The 16,023-nt window shown below is 32.7% G+C and overlaps 1 protein-coding gene across 1 annotated transcript; it reads left to right on the plus strand.

The window, feature by feature from the left end:
• Nucleotides 1-1,760: 1,760 nt before the first annotated feature.
• LOC127849933 (uncharacterized) lies at nucleotides 1,761-11,833 on the plus strand. Its single transcript, XM_052382676.1, has 3 exons — nucleotides 1,761-1,989; nucleotides 9,608-10,254; nucleotides 11,450-11,833. The coding sequence occupies exons 1-3, from the start codon at nucleotides 1,761-1,763 to the stop codon at nucleotides 11,831-11,833; spliced, it is 1,260 nt and encodes a 419-aa protein (XP_052238636.1).
• The last annotated feature ends 4,190 nt before the right edge of the window (nucleotides 11,834-16,023 follow it).

The raw sequence follows: 16,023 nt of genomic DNA on the forward strand, positions 1-16,023 counted from the left end.
TGTATGGTTCATATCCGTGTAAAATCCATTTTTGTTGGTCAATACAATCACATGTTTGGATAGACGCCATATTTAAAGGGAAGTGACTTTTGACCTTTTTGTTGAATTATGGGTAGTGTACATTGACGACCTCTGTCAAACTTGTCAGCAGACGGTTTTATCTCGCATTTTTATAGTACATTACTTCATCATGCGGAGGTTTGATTTTTATCATATAATTACAGTCATGTGTATTTTTATGTTCTAAACCTTATTATTATACTTAAAGAAACATTTCCAGTCATTTTAATGAAGTTTTTATTGTTTAAACTTAAGGCGGTAACTCTGTTTATTTTTGAGGTGATCGGTTACGCTCGGAAGATGCGCGGATGATGCGCGGTTGAGTGATTGCTCGGATTAATGTTAGGACCGCGCAAGGCTCGGACTTGCTCGGAGCCTGAGTATATAAACCCTGTTTATTTCACAGTCTAGGACTCTGATTTTTTTGGAATTAAAGGCACATTCTTATTACTAAATTTTTCTCTAATAAATATTATTTTTAGGCATTTTCATTAAAAGTAAGTTAGAAACATTATTCATATTTTTGCATATAATAGAGTTTTTGCATAAGATTTAAGACTAAGGTATAGGGATACATTTGTATTTAATCCTAAAGTTTTAAGATTGATTGAGCATTGTAAATGTGAGTTTGAGAATTGTATTATTTATGATAAATTGTTGAATGCATTGATGTACTATTGACGCAAGTTAGTTAAGAATAAAAATTTGTTGAATTTTATTTGGTTGTTTATTATAATTATTATTTGAGAGTCATTAAATGACTCAGGCTATTATCTTCAGTTTATTTTAACAGAGTCCATTTTATTTAAAATGTTTAAATACAACTTAATGAAAGAAAAGTTGGTTTAACACCAAGAGTAGGCCCGCTATCACATTGCGTTAAGGAAAAGAACAAGCAGAACCGCTCGGCTCGTTACATATTTATAGTTGCAGCTGCGGTGATAAAGTAACATCTTTATTCCAGTGATCGAATTCACACCTGAAACGAAAATGTCAGATACTGACACAGATCAAGAAAATGAAGTTTTCTTCAGGGATGAATTACAGCAAAGGGAGAGACCAACTAGTCATCAAGATGAGAACCAAGTCCATGAAGAACGAGAACCTACTGAACAGGATGATCAATGGTTAAAGGCAGCGTTTGGAAGATTAGTACACATGCAAGGCCAATTGGTTGAAACACTAGAAGGAGTCAATAAGATGATATCAAACATTCAAAGGCAAAATGAAAGGCAAAATGATAGTACAGTTCTTGTACAAAATAGCAACATTAGCAACACAATGATCTCCCCTCTCTTCATAGAAACAATAATTTTGCAGGAGAACCTGCCATACAGCACAACATATTACCTAGGTCAAGCATAAGCTACTCCAATCATAAATGCAATAACAGCACTAAAATTCCACCTTTCAATGGGAACCATGAATGCAAAGTAGGTGGTGTGTAACCCGACGACAGGGTAGACATTTTGTTTTGGGAGATAAAAATTTAACAAAATATGTGATTCTCTATATACAAAAGGTGGATTGGACAAATGGATAAATCATAGAACGTAAGACTTCAAATGAACATTTTAGACTTTAAAACTCTCATCGTAGATTTAATGCTATAAGCAGAAACACAAATATTGAAAAGGGTCAACACACAATTGTAAAAGTATACTGCTCAAAATTGTAAAAGTGTAGTTAGGTCAACAACAATGAACAGAGACTCTGTGGAAGAGCTGAAACGCAAAAGAGAAGCGTCCAGTGTCAGTGACACGAGTATGAACGAAGCGAAAAAGAATGAAAAGAGTGACAAACAAAAAAAGAAGAAAGCGAAACAGAAACAGAATGATAATAAGTGTGGCAGAAATGAATCTGAAACAGAGGATGACATAGATGTAGCCCTTGAGATGAAAAGACTTAATAAAAAGCTAGAGAAACTGGGTGAGTCGATTAACGTATTAAATAAAAAGTTAGAAAACTCAATCATGAAAGGCGACGGGTCGGTCAGAACAGAAATAAGAGAATTGTTTACAGAAATGAAAGACGACCTCCTTAAATCCGTCACACATAAGATAGATGTAATCGAAAGTCATCTATTTGAAAACGATCAAGCTGTCGAAAAACTTAAAACTGAAATAAAGACCCTGAAGGAAGAATTGAATATCCAGAAAGATATAAACAACACAATTACACTTGAAATGAAACATATAGATTTAAACAGAAAGAAATATGAAAATGAAAGCGAACAATATTCCAGAGCCAACAATATTTAAATTCAAGGCATACAAGATACAAACCCGCGAGAATCGGCCAGAGAATCTGCTGAAAAGGTTATACGAATGCTAAAAGATAACGACATTTGCAATATCACCATGGCAGACATAGATATTGCACATAGACTACAAAACAAGAACAATACTAACAGAGAAATTATAGTAAGACTAGTAAGCCGACAGACCAATGGACTTATTCTAGCAAACAGGAAAAAGCTCCGCGGAACAAACATTTTCATAAATGAAGACATGACCAGGTTGAATCTGCATGTTCTTATGTGTGTGAAGAAGAAAATGGCCGATGAAGTAAGCGATGCATGGTTTAACAACGGTAAAATCATGTTCAAGAACCACATGAACAAAATCCAGCTGGTCAAGTTCGAAGACTACGAACATTGGATAAACCTACCATGGCCCAAAACAGCAACAAAATAAAGTGAAACTTCGTCCAAGAATGATATTTTTTGTGAACAGTATAGTTTATATCGCAGTATTAACTCTGTAGTGTAACCACGAGTTCCTCGAGGAAACGCCACTAACAGTATTACATCCACCGATCGTTTACAACACATTGTATTGAAGTAAACACTTCTAACCATATAAATAGTAAACGGTTAAGGTGAAATAATATATCGGAACGTTTAATATGCGATTCAAAAATATTAATTAATACACAGTGAAAGCTAGAGAATGTATAATATTGTTTATGTAAGACAGGTGTTTGTAATCGTATAGTAATATTCAGCAACGTTTCCCAAACACTAATTGGTTTTCTTATCATTTGTTGCGAACAACTATTTTAAAGTTTTATATGTTCACGAATTACTGCTTTTACTGCTTTAAGCAATTAACATGGAACACTATACACGAGTATTTCATGTCAACGTTCGTTGAACATTTGAATATGTTTTTTTTTATTATTATTAATAGCAGTATTACTATTGTGCAAATTTGTCAACTATTTATACCATATGCGATAATATCAAAGTTATAAATACGATAAACATAATATAACTATGGCTCACTCTGTTTATTAAAACAAAGATTAAATATGATTTTGCCTGAACTAATCTGTGTTACACACAATTCAATGATCCTGTAGAATACCATATAGACATTGTTAAACAAAACGTATCTTTTATTTTCTCAATGCTACACCTTTTTAACCTTTCCTTATAAAAAGTTATAAGGAAAAATGAAAAAGGTCAACGCAGTAAAATGATTTTAATAGCTAACGCAGACCCTTGTATTTTGTTTCGACAAGGCAATGCGCGTACCCTAGTTATGGACTATACAGCTTAAGATATGTCTGCATGCCACTAATGGCGCCTATACTAACGTAGTTATTCTAATTAAGTTATCTACATAATCTTTGTATCTCATGCTGAATACCATCGCTATAGTTTCTGTTACTGGTAAAATATGTACCAGAAATGACAACGAAAAGAAATGTGATGTTAATATTTTGGTCATTGATTGTGTTATTATAATCAGTGCATTAGTAATATGTAATATAAAAATTTAAAACTAATAACCTAAAACTAATAACCTAACACTAAAAACTAACACATTAAAATATATATACATACTCTTTGATATGTAGAAGTATTGATTGTGTTTTTATAATCAGTGCATTAGTAATATGTAATATATAAATAAAAATCTAATAACCTAATACTAATAACGTAACACAAAAAAACTAACACATTAAAATATATATACACACTCTTTGATTTGTAGAATTATCTTTATGGACGTTATATTTTTAATTAAGCCATGTATATGCAACATAGACCATTCCTTGTATAAATAATAAAAACATGAATCTCTACAAATAACCGTTACAATAATGTTTGTCCAATAACGATAACAAAAAAGTTTTTTGGTTTTTTTCAATATAGTTCTTTTTTTGCTCCTTAAATAAGGTATATATATGACATGTACCTTTATTATTGCTCTTTGTCGCATTATGTTAGAACGTACATGTGCTCATGTTTGATACCATCGTCATAACCTTTACTGCTAGTATAATACGTTATACAAAATGATAATAATGTTAAATTAATATTTTTGCTTTTTTCTGCCCTTCTTTTATTATAAAAAGTTATAAAAAACATCAGCAATTAATATTAGAACAGACACATGAACATATTTAATCTTAGCAATACTGTATATAATAACTGTTGATCTTTTTATTTTTGTGTTTCATTTTAGGTATCTATACACCATATATGAATACCTAGATTAATGCCCTATTTCATATCCAGTAAACATGTACTTGTATCTCACTTTAAAGATAACCAGTATAGTTTATGCTTTTAGTTTAATCATTAAAATAACCTGTGAACATTGTACTAATTAACTATAATTGGAAATATCAAACATTATTAACTAATTAACTATAATTGGAAATATCAAACATTATATTTTTTTTACCCATATATTTACAATAATTTGTGCAGAACCATTGAAAAACAAACTTTTGCACAAACGTCGTACTTTAGACAATGTTGATACATGTTTGAATATCTAAACACAAGCAAATATGCATATGTCAATAACATGTATTGTAGACTGCTTTATTTATATGTTAAACATTAATTCATTTCGGACCAATGTATTTAAATATACTATATTATGTTAATATGTTCGGTAAAAAACAAATCAGCAAATCATCTCAAATAATCCATAATATTATAAGCTGTTAAAATGTCCAATCCATCTTTCTGTACATCTTTCTGTTCTTATGTCTCTAGTATGTATACTAGGGACAAGTCTTTTATTGTGTTTTCTTTTTACTTTTGTGATTATCTCTTTTTACTTCTTCAAGTCTATGGAATATTCATCTTTTTGTATTCCTAATTTTTGTTTTCTATTTTTGTTTGTATGTATGGACATCTTATGTCCTATAAGAGAAACCAACTGGACATATTTTAAAATAGAAACTTACTGGACAAGCACATACAAACTACTAGTCACATCACCCTCCACATACTTAAATGATTAAATTATGTACTTTAAATGTTAAAGGATTAAACAATAAAGACAAACGAATACAAATATTCAAATGGTTAGACGAAAAAAAATATAGTATATGCCTTTTACAAGAATGTCATTTGACACCTACTTTAGCACAAACCTTAAAAAATGAATGGAACGGAGAAATCTATCTCAGTGGAGAACATACTAATAAACAAGGCATTGCCTTTCTGATAAAAAATAATATAGGGGTCACCGTCGATAACTTTAAGGAAATAATAATTGGCAGACAAGCAAGTATAGATATCAAAATACACGAAACACAAATAACATTAATCAACGTCTACGGCCCTAACATAGACGATTCCACATTTTACGAAACATTACAATCCTTTATAATTAATAACCAAGATAAAAATATTATAATCGGTGGTGATTTCAATACTGTCCTGAACCCATTAATAGATAAAAAGAATGGAAACCTTTATACTCATACTAAAAATAGAAAAATTTTAAATAACATAATTGAAAACTACAATATGATAGATATCTGGCGTACAGTATACCTAAACGAAAGCAAATTCACCTGGCACTCAAACACAAAACCAACAATACTTTGTAGATTAGACTTTTTTTTTAATATCTGAATCTCTTTGCAACATTATTGACACATGTAACATAAAACCAGGATTTATGACTGACCACTCCCTAGTTGAACTTAAAGTGCACCATATACAACCTGAAAGAGGCCCAGGATACTTTAAAATTAATAACAGCATCTTATTAGATACACAATATCAAACACAAATAAAACAGGAAATATTAAATACAGTTCAAAATAATAAAGATGCAAACCCAAACACCTTATGGGAAGTAATAAAAGGAAATATACGTAACACAACAATTAGATACACATCATTTAAACAAAAAGAAACACGCAAACTTGAAACTAAAACAATCCAAACCATTGAAACACTTGAAAAACAATTGCATCAAACAAACACAAATGATACCACCGACATTGAAAATGAAATAACATTAAAAAAACAAATATTAGATGGAATCTATCATACACATCTCAATGAAATTTTACTAAGAGCGCGTGCACAGCATGTTGAACACAATGAAAAAAATACAAAATATTTCGCAAACATTGAGAAACGTAGAAGTGAACAAAAAACTGTACACAAATTAGTAGTCAATGGCAAAGATATAACAAACAGAACTCAAATACTAGAAGAACAACGTTTATTTTTCGAAACCCTCTATAAACGAAAAAATGTTGAAAATAACACCCTTTTTAAAAATACACATCACGCTTTAAACCAGGAGGAAAAAAAACTGTGCGACGGATTGCTTAATGAATATGAATGTGGATTAGCTCTAAAAGAAATGCAAAATAACAAAAGCCCAGGATCTGATGGAATCACAATCGAATTCTATAAAATATTCTGGAATGATATAAAAACACATCTAATTAATTCACTTAACTATTCATTTAACAATGAAAACTTAACCACGCTACAAAAACAAGGTATTATATCACTTATTCCAAAACCTGGAAAAAACTTAGAATCCTTATCAAACTGGCGCCCGATTAGTTTACTAAACAATGATTATAAAATTGCAACTAAAAGTATAGCAAACAGAATAAAAAAAAAATTACCATCAATCATTTCAAAATCTCAATCTGGTTTCATAAAAGGACGTTACATTGGTGAAAACGTTTGTCTTATCCAAGAATGCATAAACTATTTCAACAATTCAAATAATCCTGGTCTAATAGTCTTTGCAGACTTTGAAAAGGCATTCGATTCGCTTGATCATTCATTTATGTTCTCTTGCTTAGAAAATATGAACTTTGGTGAAAGCCTCATTCAATGGGTCAAACTATTCTATACCGATATTAACAGTATAATCATTAACAATGGCTTCTTTTCAAACAGTTTTAACATCGAACGAGGGGTTCGACAAGGATGTCCACTCTCATCATCGCTATTTATTATTTGCATCGAGTATCTATCACATCACATCCAATCAAATAAACACATAAAAGGCATATCACTAGAACCTGACGAAGAAATCAAACAATCCCTATTTGCTGACGGTGCAACTTATTTTTTAAATAACAATTACGATTCTTTCCATAACCTAATAGAGTCGCTAACCCTTTACGGAATGACATCGGGTCTTAAACTAAACAAAAGTAAATGTACTGTGTTACGAGTAGGTAAATTAAAACAAAGTAATGTTCAATATAAAAAAGAAATGAAATTTAATTGGACATCCGATGAAGCCACAACGTTAGGAATTACATTCACAAATAATGAAAAGGATACAGTTCTTAAAAACATACTACCTAAATTACAGAATTTTAAAAACTACTTAAAATAATGGCATCATCGTAAACTTACACTAATCGGAAAAAACACAGTATTGAAAACGTTTGCACTTCCTAAATTAATATATGTATTAACAGTTCTCCCAAATCCACCAAATGATGTTATTAACGATATAAAATCAGCAATATTCAATTTCATATGGGACGGTAAGCCTGATAAAATAAAAAGAACTCAGTTAATTCAATCTGTAGAAAATGGAGGTATCCAATTAACGAACATTGACTCATTCTTGAATGCAGTCAAATGCAGCTGGGTTAAACGATACCTAGATAATACCAATACGAGTAAATGGAAATTATTCTACCAGAAAATCCTAAAAAAATATGGTGACTCCTTACTCTTTGAATGTAACATCAGCAATACTATCTTACATGAAATTGCAGACGAAAACATATTTCTGTCTGATGTTCTATCAGCATGGAGTGATGTCACTCATAACTTAGAAACCCAAACCAGCAGTAAAACAATTTTATGGAACAATAAAGACATAACTTCAAACAATAAGACGTTTTTCTATAAAGACTGGTTTGAACGAAGCATTAAATATGTCGACCAATTATATGACTACAGAATTAAGGATTTCTACTCTTTTGATAAAATATGCTACATATACGGAATACCTTCAAATAATTTCCTGAAGTACTACACACTAATCAAAAGCATACCCATACATATTAAATCTGAAATCAATACAAATAATACACCATGTACTCAAACAACATTTGTAGAAAACATACTTGGAAGAAAAAACAAAATAAATAAAATATTCTACACACTACAAATTAAAAACCCTACAGAAAACTCCAAAATCCAAAATAAATGGCAAGTCCTTTTTGGAGAAAATGAGCTTAATTGGAAACACATATTTACCATGCCATATAAAGCAACAATTGAAAGCACACTGAGAAATTTTCAATATAAATACATCCATAGAATTATAGCTACAAATAAATATCTCTTTAAATGCAAATTATCTAACTCAAATTTGTGTGACTTCTGCAGTGAAAACATTGAAACTATAGAACATCTTTTTTGGGAGTGCAAACACATCCAGACTATTTGGAATCAATTAATATCCTTTCTTGAACAACATCAACTAAACGTTAAACTATCTTTCTTAAATGTAAGTTTCGGAATTAACTCATTGAAATCAATAGACTGTAATAATATTGTGAATTTTATGGTTATATTGATGAAATATTTTATCTTAAACATGAAGTACAAAAAACAAGTACCAAATTTTAATTGCTTTGTCCATAGTCTTAAACTAAAAATACAGATTGAGAAAGAAATAGCCCTCAGTAATGACACATTACAAATCTTTGAACAAAAATGGAATCGGATAAAATTCTCATAATGTTTTGTCCACTTAAATACATTTCATTCTAATGTTAGTTTATCTCTCTAAAATAGTTTTGTTTATTTTTGTTTATTTTTTTTTATCTGACAAGATTATTGTGAATATACAACAAAACACACAAGTCCAGTATGCTTTCTTCCGACTTTATACAACTCATCATTTTTCATAACTATTCCTCTGTTGTTCTTTTCTTTTCTCTCTAAAAAAAATAAATATATATTAGCATATCTTGTATAACATGTCTGGACTTTATTGCTTTGTACAATCACTATGTTGTATGATCATATACATGTTTACATTGTATGTATGATATTGAATAAAAAAAAATGAATGCAAAGTATGGTTCAACCGATTTGAAACTATTGCAAATAGACAAGGTTGGAATGATGAAGAAAAGCTAGACCATCTTCTACCAAAACTACAAGGATCAGCAGGGGAATTTGTTTTCACACAACTACACAGAGAGACCTTAGATAATTATGATGAACTAGTTAGGGAAATCAACAATAGATTCAGAATAATAGAAACTCCGAGAACGTTTGCAGCCAAATTTAGTCAAAGAGACCAGAAACAAAATGAAACAGCAGAAGAATACGCCGCTGAACTCAAGAGGCTGTATGATCAAGCGCACAAGCGTCGGGATGGAGCAACGAGAAAAGAAGATTTGGTAAGAAGGTTCCTTGACGGACTGCGAGATGTAGTTGTAAGGTGGGAAGTAGAGTATGTGAAAGAGCCCAGGGATATCGATGAGGCAGTTTATCACGTAGTTAACTACATTCAAACTAGGAAGCGTCATCAAGTAGGCTCTAATCGGAGACAACGCCCCGTGCGCAGGACAGGTGGAACAGAGACAGATGAAGCAGACAGTGAAAATGAAAGCGATTCCGATACAGTTGAGTATGCATTCAGGGTGCCAAAGAAGAGACAATTCAAGCGTAGTGAAAAGACTGAAACCAAGAGAAAAAAGTATCAAACAGTAAGGAAGACAAGTGTCAATCAGGGTCAGACCAAAACAGAGGTCAAGGAAGATGTGATACAAGCTTTGACACAGAAAATAGAAGAACTAAGCATGAAGGTGGAGACGGTAAATAATAAATCGACAAAAGATGACAACCGCAGAAGCTTTGTGAGATGTTACAACTGCAACAGAGAGAACCACTTTGCAAGAGAGTGTCCAAATGAACATCAGCAAGTAAACGGACCATTATACCACAGTTTTGACCCTAACAACAGAAATAACCTCTACCCAAACCCAAAACAAAGTAATCAGCCATTGAACCCAAATGCGCAGACTTTTCAACAACCTTTAAACTACAAAGGACCCAACCAAACGGCCGGGGGGAGGTCACAATAGAAGAAAAGAGGTGAGAAGAAAGAAAAAAAAGAAGAAAAAAAAAGAAAAATAGAAAAAGAAGAGGAAAGAAAAGAAGAAGAAAAAAAACTCAAGATGAATAAGGAATAATGTGATTTCATAACTTTTTGTTGTAAAGTCTTATATCAATTTGATGTTCAATTACTTGACATATTTGTACTGTATATAGGCCATTGCTAAATATTGGTTCTACAAATTTCATGCAAGTTTACAGATGCGATGTAAAGTACAAGTTTTGTTTGTTTTGATGTTCAACTTGCTATTTTATGGATGTCATGTACGATGAAGTTTCTTCAAAATCACATGAAGATGTTAAGAAATGCCAGTTTGTAATGGAAATATCACTTCATATTTTGATGTGTATATGTATTTGCTGCAACTATACTGTGTTATTGCGCCATTAAAAATGTGTTTCACTGCTGTAAACAATGCTCAATCAGATGTTATAATTTGCATATATGGGACCAGTACTTCAAAATAAAATTGAGGTGAAGCTGTTATGAAGGCACTTGTGAAAAGTAGAAAAACAAGAATCCTGTGATACAATGATGTTTGGCGAGAAAAATAGGAAAATTGTATATGTTTGGGGAAAAGAACAGTATGGCGGAGAGCAGTATGAGAGTAATACAGATTGGGCATTAATATTATAAGGAGTAGTCGACAGGATGTTTGCTGGTGCAAACGGGGTGAGAAAAATGCAAGGGGTACAGAGAGAGAGAGAGAGAGAGAAGAGAAAGGACTTAAAGAGCGAGCAACTATTCCGTCCAGATACTGCATATGTAACAGATTTAATGCAAAACGCTAGTACACGTTGGTAAAAGTAAATTAAATTTTCCGTTTTAGAAGCATGGAAGAGCAGACGAAGTCAGGCCATGGCTGGAACGACCGGAAACGGTATCAGTGTCTACGCTGCTACCATGTGACTGGTGAGGAGAGAGTCGGTCCCCGGTACCGGATCATGGATCACTTTCTTCGCCAACACCTTTCGCTTGATCAGGCGCCATTTCATTGCAAGCTGTGTCTGTTCCGCTGCTTCCAGCTCGAGCATTTACAGCGACATGTCACCAATTTCCCTCGACACAGGATGTTGCTACGAGAGAAGGGGGTGGAGGATAGCGAAAGCTACCTTGTAAGGAATCCAAACCCATACACAGTAGGACCTAGGGATGTTGCTCCAGTGGCTGAAGACACGCTGTCACGGGCAGTGGAAATCACATTCCTTGACGGATTGGACTTTCTGGACAACTTGTTAGAGGCACAGCCATGTATGCCAGGACCTTACACCCCTGAAACATCAGCAGCAAGGCTGGAAACACCAAGGCCAAAGGAGAGTACGCCATCATTAGCATACCAAGCAGCACCATCTCCAGCAATCCTGGACAGCCTCCCAACTATATAGGAGTGCAGACAGCTGAAGGGGAACAAAACAGATGCCTCCTCCTCATCGTCATCATCCTCTTCAAGCAAGACTTCATGCGAAGGCTGTCGTCAAATAATGAAGGAGATGGAAATCATTAAGGGCATGCTGCGAGGTGTTCAGAGCCAGCTGGAGACAAAGGGCACCACAAACCAGCAGTTGGCCATGACTATGGTCAATCTTGCGGGAGCCATCACCTCTATGCGGACACAGCCTGCCCAGATGCCTCATGCCATTCCCGTGACACAGCCTACAATGCAGACAGAGGCCCCACAGCGGAGAGAAGAAGAAGGAATCCGGGAGCGCGGTCGCCATCAGGACCATACAGAAAACAGGCGGCCACAGTGGCACAAAGAGAATAGCAACCACTACCACCGCCGGGATCGCAGTCCATTGCACAGAAAATAGAAGATTATATAATGATGTTAATGAACATTTATCACGTAGTTTATAGTTTATCACAGTCAGTGTAAGGCACAATTAAATAGCTAAATAGTAGGGATGCAAGAGGTTACAAAAATCATTAACCGGTTACGGGAAAAGGTTAACCGGTTAATGATTTTTGTAACCTCTTGCATCCCTACTATTAACTATTAACTATTCGGTTAACCGAAACGCCTTAAGTAGTGAAATGGATTTAGAGTACGTACAAAATCTCATACCGCTCGAACAGCTCTGTAGAAACAAAAGTTATTTCAAATTTGAAATCGCTTGCGTTGATAACATGCCAGTTTCGTAATAAAATGTAGTTTACAATTTATTTTAATAATTTTGTAAATGTATTCTATAAATTTTATTTAGTTTTCCTGCGTACATGCACAGGGGTAAAACATTTAAAAACTACACAATGTTCATTTTCACGTGTTATTAACTTATTTTTGGTTGGGCCGCTTATTTTACGTTCACGTCGTATCGCTCACAAACATAATGTGTTCATTCTGTTTTAATTTTTGAAACTCAAATCTCAAATTGGCTTAATATAGAAACGTGTTTTCCCTTTCTATTTGACGTAAAGGGGGTCATGTGTCCAACGAATTCGCATCTCTTCTTATTCGATACTTACATATTTTGTTGTTTGCATTTTAGCGTTTGTAGCCGAAGTAGTATCGTTTGATTTTCATTATACAATTAAAAAATGTGGGTAAAATAAAGAACACGAATGCAAATTAAATTAATTTTGCACGATATGTAAGTTGAATGTTTAATATAATCAGTACATTTATTTAATATCGAAGTAACTAAGTATAATGATCTCAAATACTGATAGTTACGTATGTTTGTTAACGTACCATAGCGAGAAAATTTTAAGCAATTACACAAATACTAAATTCAACGGTTTTATTTTGTATCTATTTTTAATTGATGTTTAATTATTTAATAAGTTAATAGTTTGCTTTCTTTCATAACACTTTCATCGGACGGTAATGGTGGAATCATTAGACGTAATATTATCATAATTATATTAATTTTTGATAAACAAAAGAACGTTAACTTTTCAAGATTTCAACTACGGATGCAATTCTTGATAAAAAAATTCTTATAAACACGGTATTTTTGCGAGCAATCAGTGTTGGGTATTGGTAAACAAAACATCAAAATAAGCCGTCTAATGTCTCAACTGTTTTTATCGCGAGTTCAATAAACGTGTCAATTACGTCTTCGCTAATAGCTCCCACTCACCGCAGTTCGCTAGTTAAATTTTAGCGAGTCAAAAAAAACAATAGTGTCAGTAATCAAAACGTACCGCCTATTTTTTTTATCACAAAGGTATTGATTAATTGTTTTATTACTTTGATTGTTAACACGTTATTTATTACCGTCGATCGTGCGGCATGTTGTTCTAACTAGTCGCCAGCGCAATTTGGCAGTATGTCACGCGAAAACAGTAAAATCGTACGAATTATTCCATGAACAAAAATAATCAAATATTTTTTTCCAGGTTAACCTTTGTCCGAAATTGTAACCGGTTAACTGGTCGTTTCGGTAGGTTAACCGGTTAACCGGTTAACCTCTTGCATCCCTACTAAATAGTATCACAGTAATTTATAAATAATAAAGAAACTTAACTTTGTAAATTTTATCACAGACATTGCTATATACTACACTAATATCTAATGTATTTCGATCCTGTGCTATTAATAAGTGATCTCTTTTATATCTAGAAGATAATAAGTATTGTAATTGTATTGTGAATTTAAAGATGCTTAAATGAAAATCCAGTTGTTTTTTTAAGTGCACAAAGTTGGTGCTGATATTTTGTAAATATTTTAAAGATGTTGGACTTTGTTGTTAAAGTTTAAAGATTGTTATACACGTATGGGTGTGTAACCATGAGTTTAAATGTTTTTAGGCATTAAAGAGGGACCTTTAATGTTAAGGAGGGGGTAATGTCATGACCCCATGTTGACATTTTTATTAAATAGGTCACGAGTACATGTTTGTTTTTATGACCATGTTTTACATTTTAACTCTATGTCAAGTGTGATTTCTTATTGCATTCAAAACTAAACATCTTATTATCAATATCTACTATGCTTAATTTACCGTTTGTATGGTTCATATCCGTGTAAAATCCATTTTTGTTGGTCACTACAATCACATGTTTGGATAGACGCCATATTTAAAGGGAAGTGACTTTTGACCTTTTTGTTGAATTATGGGTAGTGTACATTGACGACCTCTGTCAAACTTGTCAGCAGACGGTTTTATCTTGAATTTTTACAGTACATTACTTCATCATGCGGAGGTTTGATTTTTATCATATTATTATAGTCATGTGTATTTTTATGTTCTAAACCTTATTATTATACTTAAAGAAACATTTCCAGTCATTTTAATGAAGTTTTTATTGTTTAAACTTAAGGCGGTAACTCTGTTTATTTTTGAGGTGATCGGTTACGCTCGGAAGATGCGCGGATGATGCGCGGTTGAGTGATTGCTCGGATTAATGTTAGGACCGCGCAAGGCTCGGACCTGCTCGGAGCCTGAGTATATAAACTCTGTTCATTTCACAGTCTAGGACTCTGATTTTTTTGGAATTAAAGGCACATTCTTATTACTAAATTTTTCTCTAATAAATATTATTTTTAGGCATTTTCATTATAAGTAAGTTAGAAACATTATTCATATTTTTGTATATAATAGAGTTTTTGCATAAGATTTAAGACTAAGGTATAGGGATACATTTGTATTTAATCCTACAGTTTTAAGATTGATTGAGCATTGTAAATGTGAGTTTGAGAATTGTATTATTTATGATAAATTGTTGAATGCATTGATGTACTATTGATGCAAGTTAGCTAAGAATAAAAATTTGTTAAATTTTATTTGGTTGTTTATTATAATTATTATTTGAGAGTCATTAAATGACTCAGGCTATTATCTTCAGTTTATTTTAACAGAGTCCATTTTATTTAAAATGTTTAAATACAACTTAATGAAAGAAAAGTTGGTTTAACACCAAGAGTAGGCCCGCTATCACATTGCGTTAAGGAAAAGAAAAAGAAGAACCGCTCGGCTCGTTACAATATATTACCGTTATGATAACTTTATTGTGATATATAGGTACATATGTGGTTCACAATTATTGCGCAAATTGCGACAATGTCGATACAAATGTACAATATTTCACATCTAAATAACAAAGAAAAATAAATTGTATCTTTTAAACATTCTTAACAACACAGCAACCTGAATAATGCTTGTTTTCATTTGTCTCTGAGTACAAATACCTTGATTTCTAAGAAAAATTGTATAACAAATTATGCGGCCGCCATTTTGGAAAAAATGGCCGCCGTGTTATTTTTGTTGGTTGCTTACGGGTTTTATGGAAAGAGGACATATAAAGGTACATTCATGGAAAGCTTGGTGCTTGCTTACAAGTTTGCAACATTTTGCTGATAAATGGACCAAAATCCCCAAGCTATATTTATTTGTACTTTTATCGGTACAGCAGGTCAAACTTTACAGTAAAGAACAATTATCAGCTTATTCCGTGACAATTTACAAACTGTATGAATTATTCAACTTAATAATAAATATTATAGTTTCTAGATTGACTTGCTAAAATGCCAAAGGTGACTGTTGATAAAAGACACTCAATTTTGGATTCTTGAAGTGCGTCAGTTAATATCATATTTGTTTAAGTGCAGTATCGATTTTTAGAATATGTG

Source organism: Dreissena polymorpha, chromosome 11, assembly GCF_020536995.1.
Source record: "Dreissena polymorpha isolate Duluth1 chromosome 11, UMN_Dpol_1.0, whole genome shotgun sequence".
Lineage (NCBI taxonomy): Eukaryota > Metazoa > Mollusca > Bivalvia > Myida > Dreissenidae > Dreissena > Dreissena polymorpha.

What these genes read in the sequence shown, in the direction of transcription:
- LOC127849933 (XM_052382676.1), top strand. Translation starts at nt 1,761, where the DNA reads ATGAACAGAGACTCTGTGGAAGAGCTGAAACGCAAAAGAGAAGCGTCC. An exon ending in TAAAAAGCTAGAGAAACTGG is followed by an intron (nt 1,990 to 9,607) that starts GTGAGTCGATTA and finishes GAACGTTTGCAG; the next exon opens with CCAAATTTAGTCAAAGAGAC. An exon ending in GTCCAAATGAACATCAGCAA is followed by an intron (nt 10,255 to 11,449) that starts GTAAACGGACCA and finishes TTTCATTGCAAG; the next exon opens with CTGTGTCTGTTCCGCTGCTT.